Source organism: Aotus nancymaae, unplaced genomic scaffold (assembly GCF_030222135.1).
Source record: "Aotus nancymaae isolate 86718 unplaced genomic scaffold, 86718_ANA_hifiasm-v0.15.2.pri h1tg000016l, whole genome shotgun sequence".
Taxonomy (NCBI): domain Eukaryota; kingdom Metazoa; phylum Chordata; class Mammalia; order Primates; family Aotidae; genus Aotus; species Aotus nancymaae.
In genome coordinates, this window is record NW_026988428.1 from 6,309,585 (window position 1) to 6,329,346 (window position 19,762).

At 38.4% G+C, this 19,762-nt stretch overlaps 1 protein-coding gene across 7 annotated transcripts in view; it reads left to right on the top strand.

The window, feature by feature from the left end:
- Positions 1-19,762, top strand: part of CEP83 (centrosomal protein 83) — a 209,690-nt gene that overhangs the window by 39,588 nt on the left and 150,340 nt on the right. For 6 of the 7 annotated variants that reach the window (XM_021675614.2, XM_021675611.2, XM_064376883.1 and 3 more), the window contains 2 exons: positions 17,296-17,569; positions 18,038-18,188. In XM_021675614.2, coding sequence (XP_021531289.1) covers positions 17,397-17,569; positions 18,038-18,188 — 324 coding nt within the window. In that variant the 5' untranslated portion in view covers positions 17,296-17,396. Of the gene's footprint in view, positions 1-302; positions 518-17,295; positions 17,570-18,037; positions 18,189-19,762 lie in introns of those variants that run through there. The other variant, XM_021675613.2, reaches the window with a different exon arrangement.

Sequence of the window (19,762 nt, forward strand, 5' to 3'; positions counted from 1 at the left end):
TCTTATGCTATAGGCTTTTCTTGGCTTATGGCTACATCTTTCCAAGTCTCTGTCTCCATGGTCACATTGCCTCTTTTTCTTTACATCAAAACTCCGTCTTCTCTCTTAGAGGATACATGTGACTGTGTTTTGAGCCCACTCATATAATCTGACATAAGCCTCTCCTCTTAAGATTCTTAATTTGATCACTTCCCCCCCCCCTACTATTTAAGGTAATATTCATACCATCAAGAGATTAGGAAATGACATATTTTGAGGGGCTAGCATTCAGTCCACTACTGTTTGGAAGACTGTTTCTGAATTTGGAGGAGAAAACTGAATCAAGGCTAAAGCAGCATTAGAATGATGAACACAGTATTTGTTCATTTAATATTTTTGAGCTCTTAATATGTGCCTGTGGTTGTTTAGGTGCTGGGGTTATGAAGATGAGTAAGACATGTTTCTTGTCATGGACGAAGTGACATTCCATGTGTTAAATATACTACAATGCAAGATAAAACACAGAATAATTAACTATGTAAGTTTGGGAGGGTTTTTACTTCATGGAGGAAGTAATACATTCCTGAGTTGGGTTTTGAAGGCTGTACAAAGAGATCGAAAAAGCCTTTTGAACAAGAAAATTAGGATTTACAAAGACATGGAGGTAGAAAACAGCAGTGTGTGCTCAGGAAACTAATGGTAATTAGTGCAGTGAGACAAATTTTAGATTTGTTTTCATTTCTCCCATCCAAGTACTAACCAGGCCTGACCCTGCTTAGCTTCCGAGATCAGACGAGATCAGACACATTCAGGGGATTTGTTTTCATTTCTAATATACATATTAGCTATTAATATCCCCCATTTTGCCAGCTACAAAGTAAATATTCTTTGCTGTGATGGTTCTTAAAGCAAAAATCTTTTCATAGATTAAGAAGATCTGTGAACAGCCATTAACTACATGAAAAAGTGCTTCAGGAAAATATAAATTAAAACCACAAGGATATACCACTTTATAACTCCTAGAATGGCTACAATTAAAAAGACTCGACACCACATTATTACCCACACAACAGGTGGGTTTGGTTCCTTGGTGGGTGTCAACTCAGTGCTCACAGCCAAAGAGGATTTAGCATGAGGATTTTATTACTTGCAACAAGTAAGGAGAACATGGGGATAGTTCCCAAAGCAGGGGCCCGAGTCAGGTTTTATCAGCATAGAATAACAAGGCGTGATCTGATTGGATCTTGCAATGAGATGATGCTGGAGGAATGATCTGACTGTATCCTACCATGGGATGATGCCTGAGCTTGATCTGATTGGAGCCTGAATCTTTCCATGCAGTGTCGGCTTCTTAATTTACTCCCCATTCCTTGGTTCAAGCAGTTGGGTTCATCCTGAGATTGCAGTCTTGGCTCATCTGGGCATGCTCAGGTTATGTGAGCTGAGGGTCCATGGCAGTGGAAAAATAACTCACTATTTGTTACATAAAAGTTGAACCAGATTGGTCTAGTGCAGCTACAAGGTATTGAGAAAAATGTGGAGCAAACAGAATTCTCATATGTTGTTGGTTGGAATAGAAAATGGTATAACCACATTGGAAAAAGATTTGGCAGTTTCTTACACAAAATTAAACATAAACCTGCTCCATGACTCAGCAATTCCTCTCTTAGATATTTACCACCACCCACCCCCAGCTGAAAATGTGTCCACAGAAAGTTTTGTACAAGAATTATTCATAGCAGCTGTGTTCATTGTAACCAGAAACAACCCAAATGCTCATCATCAGGAGAATGGATAAACAATATGTGGTATATTTAAACTATGAAATGCTACTCATCCTTAAAAAGGAACAGACTACTGAGATATACAAAAACATAGGTGAATCTCACAGCCATTTGGGTGAAACAAGGCAAATACATGAGCGTACGATTTCACTTTATTATGTTCTGAATCAGGTGGAACTATGGTGAGAATAACTACAAAAATGGTTGACTCTTATGGGTGAGGTGATTGGGAAGGAGCATGAAGGAACTTTGTGGAGTGATGGGATTGTTTTTTATCTTAATGAAATTGAGGCTTTCTTTTTTGTGAACTCATGAAATTGTATACATTCATGTGTTGCATATAACCACATACACAACAGTGTTACCATAAGATTATAATGGAGCTAAAAATTTCTATTGCCTAGTGATTTGTGTTATAGTTGCCTACAATGTTGAGTACAGTAACGTGTAGCCTATAAGCAGTAGGCTATACCATATAGCTTATGTGTGTAATAGGCTATATCATCTAGGTTTGTGTAAGTACTGTACATTCTTTGATGTTCACACAGCAACGAAATCACTTAGCAATGAGTTTATCAGAGCATATCCTTGTTGTTAAGTGATGCATGGAGATAATATTTGTGCATTTCATTGTATGTAAATTTTACTTAAAGAATTATAAACAAGCACATGAATAAAAGAGAACTAGAAGAAATTTTTAAAAATTAATATTATATATCCATGTAGTAGCCTCACAACCATAAGGAGAATTAAACCAACAGGATTTGTTGGAAGAACAGTGAAAAGGACTAGCGTCCTTGACGTTATGCTGAGCCCAATTTTTGAATCACTGTCCCTTCTAAGTCTCTTTTTAAAAAATTGTGAATTATAAGGCCTGGTGCAGTGATTCATTTCTGTAACCCAAACATTTTAGCAGGCCAAAGTGGGAGGATCACTTGAGCTTGGGAGTTCAAGCCCAGCCTGGGCAACATAGTGGGACCTTGTCTCTACAAAAAAATAACAAAACAAAAAGCAAACAAAAAAACAGGCTTAGTGGCATGTACCTGTAGTCCCAGCTGCTAGGGAGACTGAGGTGACTTAAGCCTGGGAGATTGAGGCACAGTAAGCTGTGATCATGCCTTTGTACTCTAGCATGGATGACAGAATGAGAATCTGTCTCAAAAAAATATTGTGAATTATACATATAGAAAAGTATACAACATAAAGCTGAGTGATTTACAAAGTAAGCTACAAAGTAAATTTCCATATATCCACAAGAATGAAGAAGTAGAACATTACTAGCCTCCTTAAGTAATATTTTCCTGACTTTAATGATAATAAGTTCCTTTCTTTATATATGCTTATACCTAAGAATATATCCCCTATATACTATCGTGCTTGTTTTTAATTTTTAAACTTTATATATTTGTAATAGTTTATATTTTATGTTTGGCTTCTGGACAACATGTCTGTACTAGTTACCCTATATAGAGAGTATTTATAGCAGGGGTGTCCAATCTTTTGGCTTCTCTGGGCCACACTGGAAGAAGAATTATCTTGGGCCACACGTAAAATACACTAACAATAACGAAAGCTGATGAACTAAAAAAAAAAAAAAAAAAGAATTAGCAAAAAAAAAAAAAAAACCCTCTCATAAGGTTTTAAGAAAGTTTATGAATTTGTGTCGGGCCGCATTCAATGCCATCATGGGCTGCATACGACCCATGGACTACAGGTTGGACAGGCTTGATCTATAGCTTATTTTTATTGCAGTGTAGTACTAGTTCCATTATACCACTATTCATTTCTCATACCACTATTCGTTTCAACTGTTGATGGTCATTGGATTTGTTTCTAGGTTTCAGTTGTTAGGAATAATGCTGCTATGAACAGTATCACATAAATCTTTTTGTGTACCTGTTTATACCACATTTCAAGTGGATATATGGCAAGGAGAGGAATTACTGAGTCATACATAGTATATGTATTTTTTTTAACCTTAGTAGATGATGCTACTTTTTTTCCAAAGTGAATATTCCAGTTTATGTTACAACCTGTTGCTTCCTCTCCTCTCCAGATTTATTGTCAGTCTTTTTGGTTTTCTTATTGAGATTTAAATATTATGAGTAATTTTTACAATTTAGTAATTAAAAAAATTTAGTAAAGAAAAAATTGGGCAAAAGATGTAAATGGACATTTTATAAAAGAAGATATCTAAATGGCCAGTAAACAAAGAAAAGGTGCTTGGTCTCATTATTTATCTGGAAATCGCCTTTTAGCTGTTAGAGATACCAGTTTTTCTGCCTTGAGTTATTAAAGATATTTTCCCATATTGTAGCAACTTTGTGCTTCTGCTTTTCACATTTAGATTTTCAATCCAACTAGAATTAATTTTAGTGTGTAATATAAAGAAAGGCCCAAGTTTTGTTTTGTTTTTTTTTCTACATGGTGATCTGGTTGTCCCAGCAGCATTTATTGAAGACTCTCTTCTCCTTACAGTTCAGCAAAACCACCTTTGTTGTAAATTATCTCATATGGGTGGGTCAGTTTATGGGCTGTATCCTGTTTTATTGGTCTCTTTGTCTATAATTAAGCCAATGGCATACCATACCATCTTAATTATAGTATATTTATAGTAAGTATATAGTAGATAAAGTCTTCCCATTTTGTTCTTTAAAATCATTTTTACTGTTGTTGGCGTGGTCTTTTTTATTTCCATATAAAGTTTTGAATCGGCATGTTGAGTTTCTCACACATAGACACACATTCATTTGGATATTAATTGATAATGCATCATCTATAGATAGGGGAGAATTTATCTCTTTAGAATGCTTTCTAATCCCTGTACCTGGTCCATATCTCTATTAGGTCTTGTTTCTTTCAGTAGTTAGCCACAGTTTTCCATATAATAGTTTGCACATCTTTTTACCCAGGTTTTATATTTTTCATGTTATCATTAAGAATGTCTTCAATGACCTTCTTCACAGAACTGGAAAAAAACACCTTAAACTTCATATGGAACCTAAAGAGAACCTGCATAGCCAAGTCAATTCTAAGCAAAAAGAACAAAGCAGGAGGCATCACACTACCGGACATCAAACTATACTACAAGGCAATAGTAATCAAAACAGCATGGTACTGGTACCAAAACAGAGATATAGACCAATGGAACAGAACAGAGGCCTCGGAAGCAACACAATATATCTACAACCATCCGATCTTTGACAAACCTGACAAAAACAAGCAATGGGGAAAGGACTCCCTGTTTAATAAGTGGTGTTGGGAAAACTGGCTAGCCATATGCAGAAAGCAGATACTGGACCCCTTCCTGACACCTTATCCTAAAATTAACTCCAGATAGATTAAAGACTTGAATATAAGACCTAACACCATAAAAACCCTAGAAGAAAACCTAGGCAAAACCATTCAGGACATAGGCGTAGGCAAGGACTTCATGACCAAAACACCAAAAGCAATGGCAACAAAAGACAAAATAGACAAAGGGACCTAATCAAACTCCACAGCTTCTGCACGGCAAAAGAAACAGTCATTAGAGTGAATCGGCAACCAACAGAATGGGAAAAATTTTTGCAGCTTACCCATCTGACAAAGGGCTGATATCCAGAATTTACAAAGAACTAAAACAGATTTACAAGAAAAAAGCAAGCCCATTCAAAAGTGGGCGAGGGATATGAACAGATACTTTACAAAAGAAGACATACATGAGGCCAAGAAACATATGAAAAAATGCTCATCATCACTGGTCATTAGAGAAATGCAAATCAAAACTACATTGAGATACCATCTCACGCCAGTTAGAATGGCAATCATTAAAAAATCTGGAGACAACAGATGCTGGAGAGGATGTGGAGAAATAGGAACACTTTTACACTGTTGGTGGGAGTGTAAATCAGTTCAACCATTGTGGAAGACAGTGTGGCGATTCCTCAAGGACCTAGAAATAGAAATTCCATTTGACCCAGCAATCCCATTACTGGGTATATATCCAAAGGATTATGAATCGTTCTACTATAAGGACACGTGCACACGAATGTTCATTGCAGCACAGTTTACAATAGCAAAGACCTGGAACCAACCCAAATGCCCACTGATGATAGACTGGACAGGGAAAATGTGGCACATATACACCATGGGATATTATGCAGCCATCAAAAACGATGAGTTCGTGTCTTTTGTAGGGACATGGATGAACCTGGAAACCATCATTCTCAGCAAACTGACACAAGAACAGAAAATCAAACACTGCATGTTCTCACTCATAGACGGGTGTTGAACAATGAGAACACGTGGACGCAGGGAGGGGAGCACTATACACTGGGGTCTGTTGGGGGGAAATAGGGGAGGGACAGCGTTGGGTGGGGAGTTGGGGAGAGACAGCATGGGGAGAAATGCCACATATAGGTGAAGGAGAGGAAGGCAGCAAATCACACTGCCATGTATGCACCTATGCAACAATCTTGCATATTCTTCACATGAACCCCAAAACCTAAAATGCAATAAAAAAAATAAATAAAATAAAATAAATATATATATATGGGGGAAAAAAAAGTCCACTTGATGTTCATCCTGGTTTTGGAAGCAGTTTTTTCAGCACCCTATCCTAAAATATATTCTATTAAATTCTAATTAACAGTTTTCTTGTCTGACCAGGGTTTTTGGGTCTGTCTTCCTCATGACACCGTGAGCATCCTAAAGTCAGGGCTATATTTGAATACTGTTTGTTTGAGGCCTGGTATGTCGCAGCCACTCTGTAGAACTGACAAATAAAATAATCGATAAAAAAAAAAAAAAGAATGTCTTTAAAAATACTTTGTTGTTTTTAAAAGAATATCACTATTAAAAAAATAAAAAATATTTTGTTGCTGGCATAGCAAATGCAATTAATTTTTGTATATTACTCTATCTACCAGTCTTGCTAACTTGCTTTTTCTGATTATTTTTCTGTAAATTTTTTTTAGATTTTCTACATACACAATCAGAACATCTGTATATAAAGAAAGATTTATTTTTTTCTCTTTAGTTTCTCTTCTATTCCTTTGTTTTGTTCCGGTTCTTCAATACAATGTTGAATAGAAGTGGCAATAATGGACTTTCTTGTTTTGATCACATTCTCAAAAAAAGACATTTTAAGATTTAAAACCATGTATGGTGTTTTAATGTATTCTTTTTATGTACACTTTTGATGAGATTGATGTGCTTTTAAAGTTTCTAGTTTTCTAGGTTTATTTTTCTCCTTTTTTATTGAGGTGAAATTAATAGAGCATAACATTAAGTATTTTAAAGTATATAATTTAGTGGCATTTACTACATTCACAACATTGCATAACAACCACCACTATCTAATTCCAAAACATTTTACCACATCAAAGAAAACCTTGTACCCATTAAACAGTCAATTCCCATTAGCCCATTCCCTTAGCTCCTAGTAATCATTGAGTCTGCTTTCTATGTATTTATTCTAGATATTTCATATAAATGGAATCATACTCCGAGAACAGGAATGGTAGGTATTTTACTTTAGTTCTGACAGTCCCTGAACTGCTTCTTATTTATTTTATGTGTCTATTTTCTGTCTGTTGTTCAGGCCAGGTAATTTCTGTCGTTCTGTCTTCCAGTGCATTAATTCTTTTCTCACTTTTTCTCTTCCTCTCTATTTCTGCTGATGAGCTCATCTACAAGTTTTTTTTTTTTTTTGAGATGGAGTTTCGCTCTTGTTACCCAGGCTGGAGTGCAATGGCGTGATCTCGGCTCACCGCAACCTCCACCTCCTGGGTTCAAGCAATTCTCCTGCCTCAGCCTCCCGAGTAGCTGGGACTACAGGTGCATGCCACCATGCCCAGCTAATTTTTGTATTTTTAGTAGAGACTGGGTTTCACCTTGTTGTCCAGGATGGTCTTGATCTCTTGACCTCGTGATCCACCTGCCTCGGCCTCCCAAAGTGCTAGGATCATCTACAATTTTTATTTTGGTCATTGTATTTTCTTTTTTTTTGAGACAGAGTTTCAGTCTGTCACCCAGGCTGGTGTGCAGTGGCATAATCTTGGCTCACTGCAGCCTCTGCCTCCCAGATTCAGGCAGTTCTCCTGTGTCAGCCTCCTGAATAGCTGGACTATAGGCGCATGCTACCGTGCCTGGCTAATTTTTGTGTTTTTAGTAGACATGGGGTTTCACGATGTTGGCCAGGCTGATCTCGAACTCCTGGCCTAAAGTGATCCACCTCCCTTGGCCTCTCAAAGTGCTAGGATTACAGGATGAGCCACCAAGTCCAGCCTATATTTTTCAGTTTTAAAATTTCCACTTGGTTCTTCTTTTTACTTTCTTTTCTGAGACTTGTATTTCTTTGCTGTGACCCTCTTTTCGTTTATTTCAAGCTTGTTTAAACATTTTTATCATCATTGCTTTAAAGTCTGTCAGATAACTATAACATCTCTGTCATTGTAGTGTTGGCTTCTGTTACCTTTTTTCATTCAGTTTCAGATCTTTCTTCTTGATATGACCAGTGGTTTTCTTTTTTTATATTTATTTTTGAGTTTGAGTCTCCCCCCTGTTGCCCAGGTGGGAGTATAGTGGTGCAATCTCAGCTCACTACAACCTCTGCTTCCTGGGTTCAAGCGATTCTCCTGCCTCAGCCTCCAGAGTAGCTGAGATTACAGGCATGCACCACCACACCCAGCGAATTTTTTTTTTTTTTTTTTTTTTTTTTTTTTTTGAGACGGAGTTTCGCTCTTGTTACCCAGGCTGGAGTGCAATGGCGCGATCTCGGCTCACCGCAACCTCCGCCTCCTGGGTTCAGGCAATTCTCCTGCCTCAGCCTCCTGAGTAGCTGGGATTACAGGCACGCGCCACCGTGCCCAGCTAATTTTTTGTATTTTAGTAGAGACGGGGTTTCACCATGTTGACCAGGATGGTCTTGATCTCTCGACCTCGTGATCCACCCGCCTCGGCCTCCCAAAGTGCTGGGATTACAGGCTTAAACCACCATTCCCGGCTGACCAGTGATTTTCTATCAAATCTGGGACATTTGGGATATTGTAATACTGTGGATTCTATCTAAACCTTTTCTTTTAGCTGGCCTTTTCTGACACTTTTCCAGTAGAGGAAAAGGGGCATGCTACCTTGTTTTTGCTAGGTGGGGATGGAAGTACAAGTTTTTTGTTTGTTTGCTTTTTTAAGAGGTGGGGGTCTTGCTCAGTTGCCTGTGCTAGAGTGTGGTGGCATATCATAGCTCATTGCGGCCTTGAACCTCTGGGCTTAAGCAATCCTCCTAGCCTCCCGAGTGGCTGGGCAGATAGGCACATGCCACCATGTCCAGCTAATGACTTTTTTTTTTTTTTTTTTTGAGTTAAGGTCTCACTTTGTTGTCCAGGCTGGTCTCGAACTCTTGGTCTCAAGCAGTCCTCCCACCTCGCCTTCTGAGTGGCTGGGATATACAGGCACAAGCCATAGTGCCTAGCAAGTTCAGGTTTTTAAATTGGCTTTTGTTGACACCTTTGTTTTTTTGTGGGGAGGGTTGCAGGAGGGGTCTTTGTTATTGCCAGGTAGCTGTAGTTCTGGCTCCCAGTGTGATCTTCATTGATTCCCTGGAGAGGGTAGCCTCATTACTGTTGGGGTGGTTGTGCCTGGCCTAACTCTCCACTAGGCCTTCTGTGACAGCACTTCAGTGGGGTGAGGGAGGACCTCTTTGTTATTGTTGGTGAGGGTGAAAGTTCAGGTTTTCCATGTTGTCTCCTCTGACATTGCAGGATCATTTGAGCTTTATTATGGTTCAGCAAACAGTGGAAACGAAAGTTCCAATTTTCTAGTCAGTCGTCTAGTGCACCATCTTGGCCCAGTATTAGGCTATTTTATTACACCCTAGCTTGGCTTCCATCTGGCCTTTGCTTGTGTGGATGGGAGTGGACCTACAGGGTTTTTTTTTTTTTTTTTTTTTTTTTTTGTAGTATTTGAATAGATTATAGATTGTAATTGTCTATATATTATCTATATTATCTTGCTAGGCTCCCTCTTTTTGTTCCTTTAGCTAGAGAGTAGGCTTTTGTTCAAGACTTACTTGTCTGAATTAATTGGTGTTTAGTGGTTGCCAGTTTCTTCAATTCTGAGTTGCCAGTTTCTTTAGTGTCTGAGGTATGTGAAAAAGAAAGCCCAGGAAACTAAACTCACCATCGTATTTTTCCTTACATTCTCAGGTCCATAGCTGGTCTGCCTTCTAGTTTTCATTATTCAGAGTCTTACGTTTGTCGTATACCTAAATCCAGGACTCTTAGTTGTATTAATAATTATAAAAGGAAAATATATATCTGCTCCATCTTCCTTAAAGTAGAAACCTTTATTCCATAAGTTTTAAAATGGAGTTATCAATTTTCATTTAGTACTACATGTTTTTGAATTTCTCTTTTGACCTTTTGATTCATAAGTTATTTAAAAGTGTATTTTTTTAAATACCTGGCATGTGGTCAGTATTTATAAATGTTATGTGTATACTTGTGAGGAGTTTGTACTCTATAGTTATGGGTATAGTCTTCCATATGTCAGTTAAGTCAACATGGTTAATTGTGTTTACCTGTGTTCTTATTGATTATTTTAAAAAATCTTCTTGTCCCATTAGTTACCAAGAATAGTGGTGAAATTCTTCTATCATTGTGAATTTGTCTTTTTCTCCTTACAGTTTTGACAACTTCTGCTTTACATATTTACTGACCATAGTAAATGTGTATAAATTTAAAATTGTCACATCTTTCTGGTGTATTTAACCTTTATCATTATTAATATCTCTCTTCATTTTAAATAGTGGGATTTTTTTTTTTGCCTTAAAATCTACCTTTATTATATTTTCATTGAAAGCAATCCATTCTCTGAGAAAATCTTGTTTTAACAGAAAAGATCACATTTTAGTTTTGTATCAGTGTACTTTTGCTGTCAGGTGAATTTTAAGACAAATAATTTACTTTTCATTTTAGCCAATTTGTTCACAAATAAAATTTCTTTCATAAGATTCATCTCTCACAAATCTTTCATAATTTACTCAGACCTTCTACAACTTGCTTAATCCTTTAGTTTTGTCTTACATTTCTCTTTTTTATATTGAAACAATCATTTTACTTTAGGACAAAAATTTGCTTCTCTTTTTTTCTATCATTTCAACCGCCTAAGATTTTTTTATGCAAAAATTACTGTCATTCTCTTCTTACCAAAAATACATTCTCATAGTTTTTTGCATCTGTTTTTTATTTGTTCCTTTCTGTCTTGTTTTTATGTTTTTCCAAATTCATATTTTGAAAGTCTTTCAATAACCTGTGAATAAGACAAATTACTTTTAAAATAAAAACATGTTTTTTTAAACAATTTTTTCACCAAAAACAAATTTTATTTTTTTCTTGTACACGTTGCTTGCAGAATTCTATGTATTAACTAGAATTTTAACTCTTAGTAATCTTAATTTTTAGTTAACTCTTAGTAATCTTAACTTTTAGTGAAAACCTAGAAAGTAAGCGATTTTGAGCTGTCACATACCCACATTTTATAGATACACATTTTATAATTTTTAAAGTGTATTTTTTCATAGAATTTTAATGTGGAGCCAAACATATTTATTAACCCCCAAATATTTTTTCTTCCTATAAAGCTTTAGAAGCGAAGAGTAAACATAAACTTACATTTAATTTACTTGGATTACTACTACAGTAAATCAAGTCACATGAATTTTCTGGTTTCCCAGTGCATAGAAAAGTTATGTTTACACTGTACGGTAGTCTGTTAAGTTTACAAAATAATTATATGTTAAGATGTAGATACTTTAATTAGTACTTTATTGCTAAAAAATGCTGTTGATCACCTGAGCCTTCAGTGAGTCATCTATTAGTGGGTGGAGGGGTCTGGACTTTCTGCTGATGGCTACTATTTAGAGTAGTGGGTGCTGACGATTGGGATGGCTGTAGCAATTTCTTAAAATGAGGCAGTGAAGTTTGCCACATCAGTTGACTCACAAAAAATTTCTCTGGAGCATGAGATTCTATTTGATGGTATTTTACCCACAGCAGAATAAAAATTGCATGTCAGTTTTATGATGCAGTTCATTAATTCCTTGGCAAAGACATACTTTTGGCAGGATAATTTTGTGGTAGCTGCTACAGATAGTGCACTCTGTATTTACAAACATTGAATCCCAGTGCATGTTTAACCTAAGAGTAAGGAGTATAGTGTTCTTGAGGTACTTCCCCCCCATTAAAATATAATTTCGGAGGAAACCAAAGCAAGTGCAATTATAATTTAAAAGTTGTCTTAAGTAATATGTAGATATCACACTAATTTATCAGAGATGTTATAATTCAAGCAGGACAATAATTTAATGGTTGATTTTCATAGGACAAATATATTTTTTTGTTATAAGAAGTGATTTGTAGCTGGGCACGGTGGCTCACGCCTGTAATCCCAGCACTTTGGGAGGCCAAGGTGGGTGGATCACGCGGTCAAGAGATCGAGACCATCCTGGTCAACATGGTGAAACCCCGTCTCTACTAAAAATACAAAAAATTAGCTGGGCATGGTGGCGCGTGCCTGTAATCCCAGCTACTCAGGAGGCTGAGGCAGGAGAATTGCCTGAACCCAGGAGGCGGAGGTTGCGGTGAGCCGAGATCGTGCCATTGCACTCCAGCCTGGGTAACAAGAGCGAAACTCCGTCTCAAAAAAAAAAAAAAAAAAAAAAAGAAGTGATTTGTAATGACTCATGACTAAGGAAGATTCTATCAGGAAAAAAAAGTGTGTATAATGGGGACTAGAGAAAGAGTAATGAAGTTAGAGGAGACAGAACTATTTTAATTAAAATTTTTGTTCTTAGTTATAAGAACACTTTAAAACATTTTTTTTTTAACTTCTAGATGAAATAAATAGTGACTTTCATAATACTGAGTCAGTGCTTTGGAGATAGATGAGATGATTTAGTTTTCTGTTCTTAATGCAGCATATAACACATAGGAGTTGATCAGTATTTATGTGTTGACTAACTTCTTATCAGAATCTGCAGGCTGGGTGCAGCTTGCCTTGTGTCAAATAAAAGAACCTTCAAAGCATTAATCATAGACATAGTTATGTGTTAAAGGTCACCTTTTTGAAGACCTTGATTCTCCCCAGCCAGTTACCAAGTTCCAATGGGTTTTACCCTGATTAGGGAATATGAATTTTGTACCAGGATATACACTCGAAGCTTACTGCAGTAGCTTCAGGAAACATGACTCTGGTTTGTAAATTTAAGACTACCTAAATGGGAGTGAGGGGATCCAAGATGGCCTAATAGGAGCAGCTCTGGATTGCAGCTCCCAGCGAGCACATGGAGGGTGAGTGGTCGCCACATTTCCAGACGGATTTTTATTGCCCACAGACCAGGAGATTCCCGGACGGAGGAGCACCACAGGTCTCCAGCGTGGCTCTCCACTCAAAAAACTCACACGGGTCCAAGCTCCATTTCAGCTTGTGACTGGAGTGTCTGGGAGACGGAGTTGCCCATTCAGTTGATAAAAAGGGAACTGACATAGGGAGCCAGGCCAGAAGATTCCCAGGTGAAAAAGCACCATGAGTCTCTAGCGCAGCTGTTTCAGCCAGCGCAGCGGGTCTTCACACAAAATCTCACAGAAATCCAGGCGCCTTTTCAACAGGCAACTGGAACGCCTAGGAGACGGAGTCGCCCATTCAGCTGATGAAAAGAGGACTGAAACAGGGAGCCAGGCCAGGAGCTTCCTGGGCAGGAAAGCGCCTCCAGCACAGCTGGCACAGCGGGTCTCCGCACAAAATCTCACATAAATCCGGATGCCTTTTCACCTGGCGACTGGAATGCCTGGGAGACAGAGTCGCCCATTCAACTGAAAAAATGGGGACTAAAACAGGGAGCCAGGCCAGGAGATTCCCAGGTGAAAAAGCGCCATGAGCCCCCAGCATGGCTGTTTCAGCCAGCACAGCAGGCCTCTGCACAAGAACTCACACAAATCCGGACACTGTTTTCAACTGGTGACTGGAACACTTGGGAGACAGAGTTGCCTGTTCAACTGAAAAAAAAAAAAAAAAAGGGGGTCTGAGGCAGAGAGCCAGGTGATCAGGCACGGCCGGTCCCACCCTCACAAAGACCAGCAATCTGAAACGCTCTGGATTGAGAGTTTCATAGCAAGTACAGCTGAACCTGGGGCAGTCCAGCTCTGTGGGGGAGGGGCGTCCGCCATTACCGAGGCAGTCCACCACTACTGAGGCAGTCCACCATTGTTAAGGCAGCCTGCTATTGCTGAGGCAGTTCTAATTATACCTCTATAAACAGGACTGCAGGAAAATTCATACGGCAGCTGGGTGGAGCCCACAGAAGATCAGCAATGCCTCTGCTGGCAGACTGTGACTAGGCTGCCTCCTCACAGGGCAGGGCATCCCTGAAAAAAGGCAGCAGCACGACAGAAACTTATAAATAAAGCCCTACCTTCCTGGGACAGAGCACCTGGGGAAAAAAAGGCTGTTATGAGTTCTGCTGCAGCAGACTTAAACGTACCTGCCCAGCAGCTCTGAATGGAACAACAGAGCTCACAGCTTAGCACTTGAGCTCCTATAAAGGACAGACTGTCTCCTCAAATAGCTCCCCGACCCCCGTATATCCAGAGAGTCACCTCATAAAGGAGAACTCAGACCGAGGTCTGGCAGGTATCCTCTGGGACAAAGATAGCAGAAGAAGAAACTGGCAGCAACCCTCACTGTTCTGCAGCCGCTGCAGGTGAGCCCCAGACAAGCAGGGTCTGGAGTGGACCTCCAGCAGTTCTACAGCAGAGTGGCCTGACTGTTAGAAGGAAAACTAAGAAACAGAAAGAAATAACTTCATCATCAACAAACAGGACATCCACTCAGAGACCCCATCTGAAAGTCATTCACTACAAAGACCACAGGTAAATAAATCCACAAAGATGGAAGCAAACCAGCGCAAAAAGAATGAAAACACCCAAAACCAGAACACCTCTCCTCCTCCAAGGGATCACAACTCCTCACCAGCAAGGGAACAAGGCTGGATAGAGAATCAGTGTGATGAATTGACAGAAACAGGCTTCAGAAGGTGAGTAATAATAAACTTCTCTGAGCTAAAAGAACATGTTCTATCCCAATGCAAAGAAACTAAGAACTTTGAAAAAAGGTTTGACGAAATGCTAAGGAGAATAAACAGCTTAGAGAGGAACATAAATGAATTGATGGAACTGAAAAACACAACACGAGAACTTCGCAAAACATACACAAGTTTCAATAGCCGAATTGACCAAGCAGAAGAAAGAATATCAGAGGTCGAAGATCAACTCAGTGAAATAAAACGAGAAGGCAAGATTAGAGAAGAAAGAGTAAAAAGAAACAAAGCTTCCAAGAAATATGGGATTATGTGAAAAGACCTAATGTACATTTGATAGGTGTACCTGAATGTGACGGAGAGAATGAATCCAAGTGGAACACACTCTTCAGAATATCCAGGAAAACTTCCCCAACCTAGCAAGGCAGGCCAGTATTCAAGTCCAGGAAATACAGAGAACACCACAAATATGTTCCTCAAGAAGAGCAACCCCAAGGCACATAATTGTCAGATTCACTAAGGTTGAAATGAAGGAGAAAATGCTAAAGGCAGCCAGCGAGGAAGGTTGGGTTACCCACAAAGGGAAGCCCATCAGACTCACAGTGGATCTCTCAACAGAAACCCTACAAGCCACAAGAAAGTGGGGGCCAATATTCAACATCCTTAAAAGAACTTTCAACCTAGGATTTCATATCCAGCCAAACTAAGTTTCGTAAGTGAAGGAGAAATAAAATCCTTTATGAACAAGCAATTACTCAGAGATTTCATCACCACCAGGCCTGCTTTACAAGAGCTCCTGAAAGACGCACTAAACAGAAAGGAACAACCAGAACCAGCTGCTCCAAAAACACACCAAATGGTAAAGAGCATCAAGACAATGAAGAAACTGCATCAACTAACAGGCAGAACAACCAGCTAGCATCAAAATGGCAGGATCAAATTCACACATAACAATATTAACCCTAAATGTAAATGGGCTAAGTGCCCCAATCAAAATACGTAGTCAGCAAACTGACGCAAGAACAGAAAATCAAACACCACATGTTCTCACTCAGAGGTGGGTGCTGAACAGTGAGAACACATGGACACAGGGAGGGGAGCATCACACACTAGGATCTGTGGGGGGGAACTAGGGGAGGGACAGTGAGGGGGTGGGAGTTGGGGAGGGATAACATGGGGAGAAATGTCACATATAGATGATGAGGAGGAAGGCAGCTAACCACATTGCCATGTATGTACCTGCAACAATCTTGCATGTTCTTCACATGTACCCCAAAACCTAAAACGCAATAAAATATATATTAAAATAAATAAACAATATAGTGATAAGTCATCTGAGAGAGAGGTCTGTAGGAATGCAAAGACGTAGGAAGGACATACGAACCAATGTTCCTACACAAAGAGATATCTATGCAAGATGTCAAAAGTGAACTGGAGTTGGATGCATGCCCAGGTAAGTGAAAGTGGAAAGGAGAATATTTTAAACATAAAGAATTGCATAGGCAAGGGTTAGGAGCCAGCATGAGAACTAAAAATTGATCAGTGTTGCTGGAAGAGAGTATGAAGGGCTAGAGAGATAATCAGGTGATGAATGAGGTAACCCTGTGATATTCTTAAGAATTATTAAAAAAAAGAATTATAATCTCATTATGAAGGAAGAGTGGAAGGCCAACAGATGAGCCACTGGAAGGCTTATGAAGTGGATAGAACCAGGCAGAGTGATAGCAACTGGACACTTTTGGTAGGAGGGATGGAGAGGTGAAGGAGAAAAAGAAAGGAACACGGCGGTTACAGGCCAAGTGTGGAAAGGTGGAATGATGGTGGGAGGCGGAGTGGAATCTAGGAAGGTCAAAGGAAAAAGGACACGAGAAAAAAAAAAAAAACTACCTAAACGGGAAGAGTCTATGGTTCTAGTGGAACTAGGTGAATCCTTGAAGATATGATTTTGATGGTCACAGAAGCTGCATGGAAGTGAAAATTTTTCAAGGTGCGATTCAGCTTTATATTTGCATTTTGTTTTATGCACAATTAAAATCTGAAAATTGGGCTTTGTAATAAAAATAAGGAGGGGCTGGGCACAGTGGCTCACGCCTGTAATCTCAGCACTTTGAGAGGCCAAGGTGGGTGGATCGCCCGAGTTTGGGATTTCGAGACCAGCCTGGCCAGCATGGTGAAACCCTATCTCCACTAAAAATAAAAAAATTAGCTGGGCATGGTAGTAGGCACCTGTAATCCCGGCTACTCAGGAAGTTGAGGCAGGATAATCGCTTGAATCCTGGAAGTGGAGGTTGCAGTGAGCTGAGATGGCACCATTGCACTCCAGCCTGGGCAACATAGTGAGACTCCTTCTCAAAAAAAAAAAAAAAAAAAGATAAGGAGAATAATAAAAGTGATAAAAATATCACTAAAGGAAGCTTATGTTTACTGATTGCAAACTATGTTTATTTCTCTGTGCAGGTATAATTTGGCCTCCTGAGATTCTACCTTAGCAAGAACGGAGTGGGAGATACTCTTGGACAGAAAACTAAAATAATAAGAAAGCCAGAACTTATTTTTACATGGTTGTCAGCGCATTTACCGATATGGACACTTTTCCCAATAATTTGCCTCCTAGTGGAGACAGTGGATTGACAGGTTCTCAGTCGGAGTTCCAGAAAATGTTAATTGATGAAAGGTTACGATGTGAGCATCATAAAGCTAATTATCAGACTCTGAAAGCCGAACACACAAGGTAAATTACTTAAATCTAGAAGTGGGGGTTTGGTTTCAAAACGTTATTGGAATTATCTTGGCTGAATGTTTGCTATAGAATATAGTATAAGTTTCTTCTTTTGCAATGTATACATTTAAAACTTTTTTAATATAGTAAAATTTTCACTTCAAACTTATTTTGTTCCAAACTAAATATGGTATCAAGTGGATTATAAATTTATGTCTTATTCTGAAAGTGGCAAGACATGTTAAATTAAATGTATCCGGATGGCTAAATGTGCTCCCCATCTCCCACCAAAGTAAAATTGCATCCCAAAGCTACAGTGTTAATAATTAAATGAAACTCTGTAAAGAAAGGATATTTGTAGGTTTAAAGGAATGTGTGATATTGGTCTTGTTTTTCTGTAGTGTTGATTGACTTTACATAAAGTCATGCAGTTAGAAAGAAAGGATTTACTCAAAATTGAATTCTATTTTTAAAAATCAGGTTGCAGAATGAATATGTAAAGTCACAAAATGAACTCAAGCACCAGTTAAATGAAAAGCAAATTCACCAGGAAAAACTTCAGCTACTGCTTCAAGAACTAAGAGAAGAATTAATAGAGAAAACTAAAGACTTAGAAGAAATGAAACTGCAGGTGAGAAAATACATTTGAGTTAGTATGAAAGTAGTCAGATACATAGTGGAAGTAAATAGTTTTGGTGAATTTGGTAATTTCTGTCTATATCCTTAATGATTACTTTGCTGTATCTCCAAGTGGTACAGTTTAATCTTCTTTCAAATATTTTAGAATGTTAGCTACCATGTAAGGTAGCCATGAAACTGTTATTTTATGTAAGTTGGTATTATATTACTATTCTAATATAAAAAATATTTTACTATTAAGAATAAGGGAAGAAGTGAGTTTGAATGGATAAAAACTAGAATTAACTAATTTTTTAAAAGAAAGATTTACTAATATTTGTATATGCATTATAACTGAAAGTAAGCTAAAAAAGACTGTTAGCTGTTATTAAGGAGCTTCTTAAAAGAGACTGTAAAAACAGTATGTGCATATAATCTATGTGTACATTGTAAAGCAAATGGGTTTGTAAAGCAAAAGATAGTTGGCGAAAGTACTGAAGTGCTGAAATACTTCAGAGCCAACTATCTTTTGCTTTACAAACAGGCTAGAGTGCAGTGGCACGATCTCAACTCACTGCAGCCTCTGCCTCCTGGGTTCAAGGGATTCTCTTGTCTCAGCCTCCTGAATAACTGGAACTAGAGGTGTGTGCCACCACGCCCAGCTAATTTTTCTATTTTTAGTAGAGACGGGGTTTCACCTTGTTGAGCAGGATGATCTCAATCTCTCGACCTTGTCACCTGCCCGCCTCAGCCTCCCAAAGTGCTAGGATTATAGGTTTGAGCCACCACACCTGGCCGAAGTACAGCTTCTTTAGATAATTTTCACACTATTCATTTTTCATTTGTCTGGAAAGTAGAGCAAAACCAGACTTTAACTCCAGTCAAATTTCCTATAAATTTCAAATTAGTAGGTTCTCATGAATGGTATTTTTCTGTAATTATATAATTTCTGAAGAGCACCAGCTATTTATTTCTGCCTAACAATCTGCTTGGTATAAATAGTAAGGTGTTGTTAATATTAGAGTCAGAAGTTCATAGAGTAAGAAGGCATCTTTCAAGTCACGTAGTCTGGCATATCACCCAACTCTTAGATATCCTTTGACAGAAGCCTTCTAAGTTTGTCATTCAATAACTTCTTGAAATCTGCCATTGCTGAGAACACCACTAAGCCTGGCTTGGAGACTCCACTACGCTCACTGTTTCACTCCTAGGTGTATTTGGGACATTTAACCTCCGAAATGTAAATTGAAGAGGGAAATGTAATTTAAGCCTATAGAATCAGTGCATTAATTTGTTTGCAAAAATTGAGAATCTATTGTATGAATGGAAGCTGTGAACGCTGAACCCAAGAGATCCTTCAGGTATTGCAAATTTAATTATTCTGTTTCGTGAGAGTGACATCTAAATGTGATTATTTGTACCAAGCACATCCAGAAAGTAAGTAAAGCATATCCAGAAGGCTGGAGTAGCTTTATTAATATCTGATAAAAGAGAATTCCAGACAAAGAGTATCACTAAAGATAAAAAATGATGTTTTATAATGAAAAAAAGGGTCAGTTCTTCCAGAAGATGATATCTTCAAAAAGT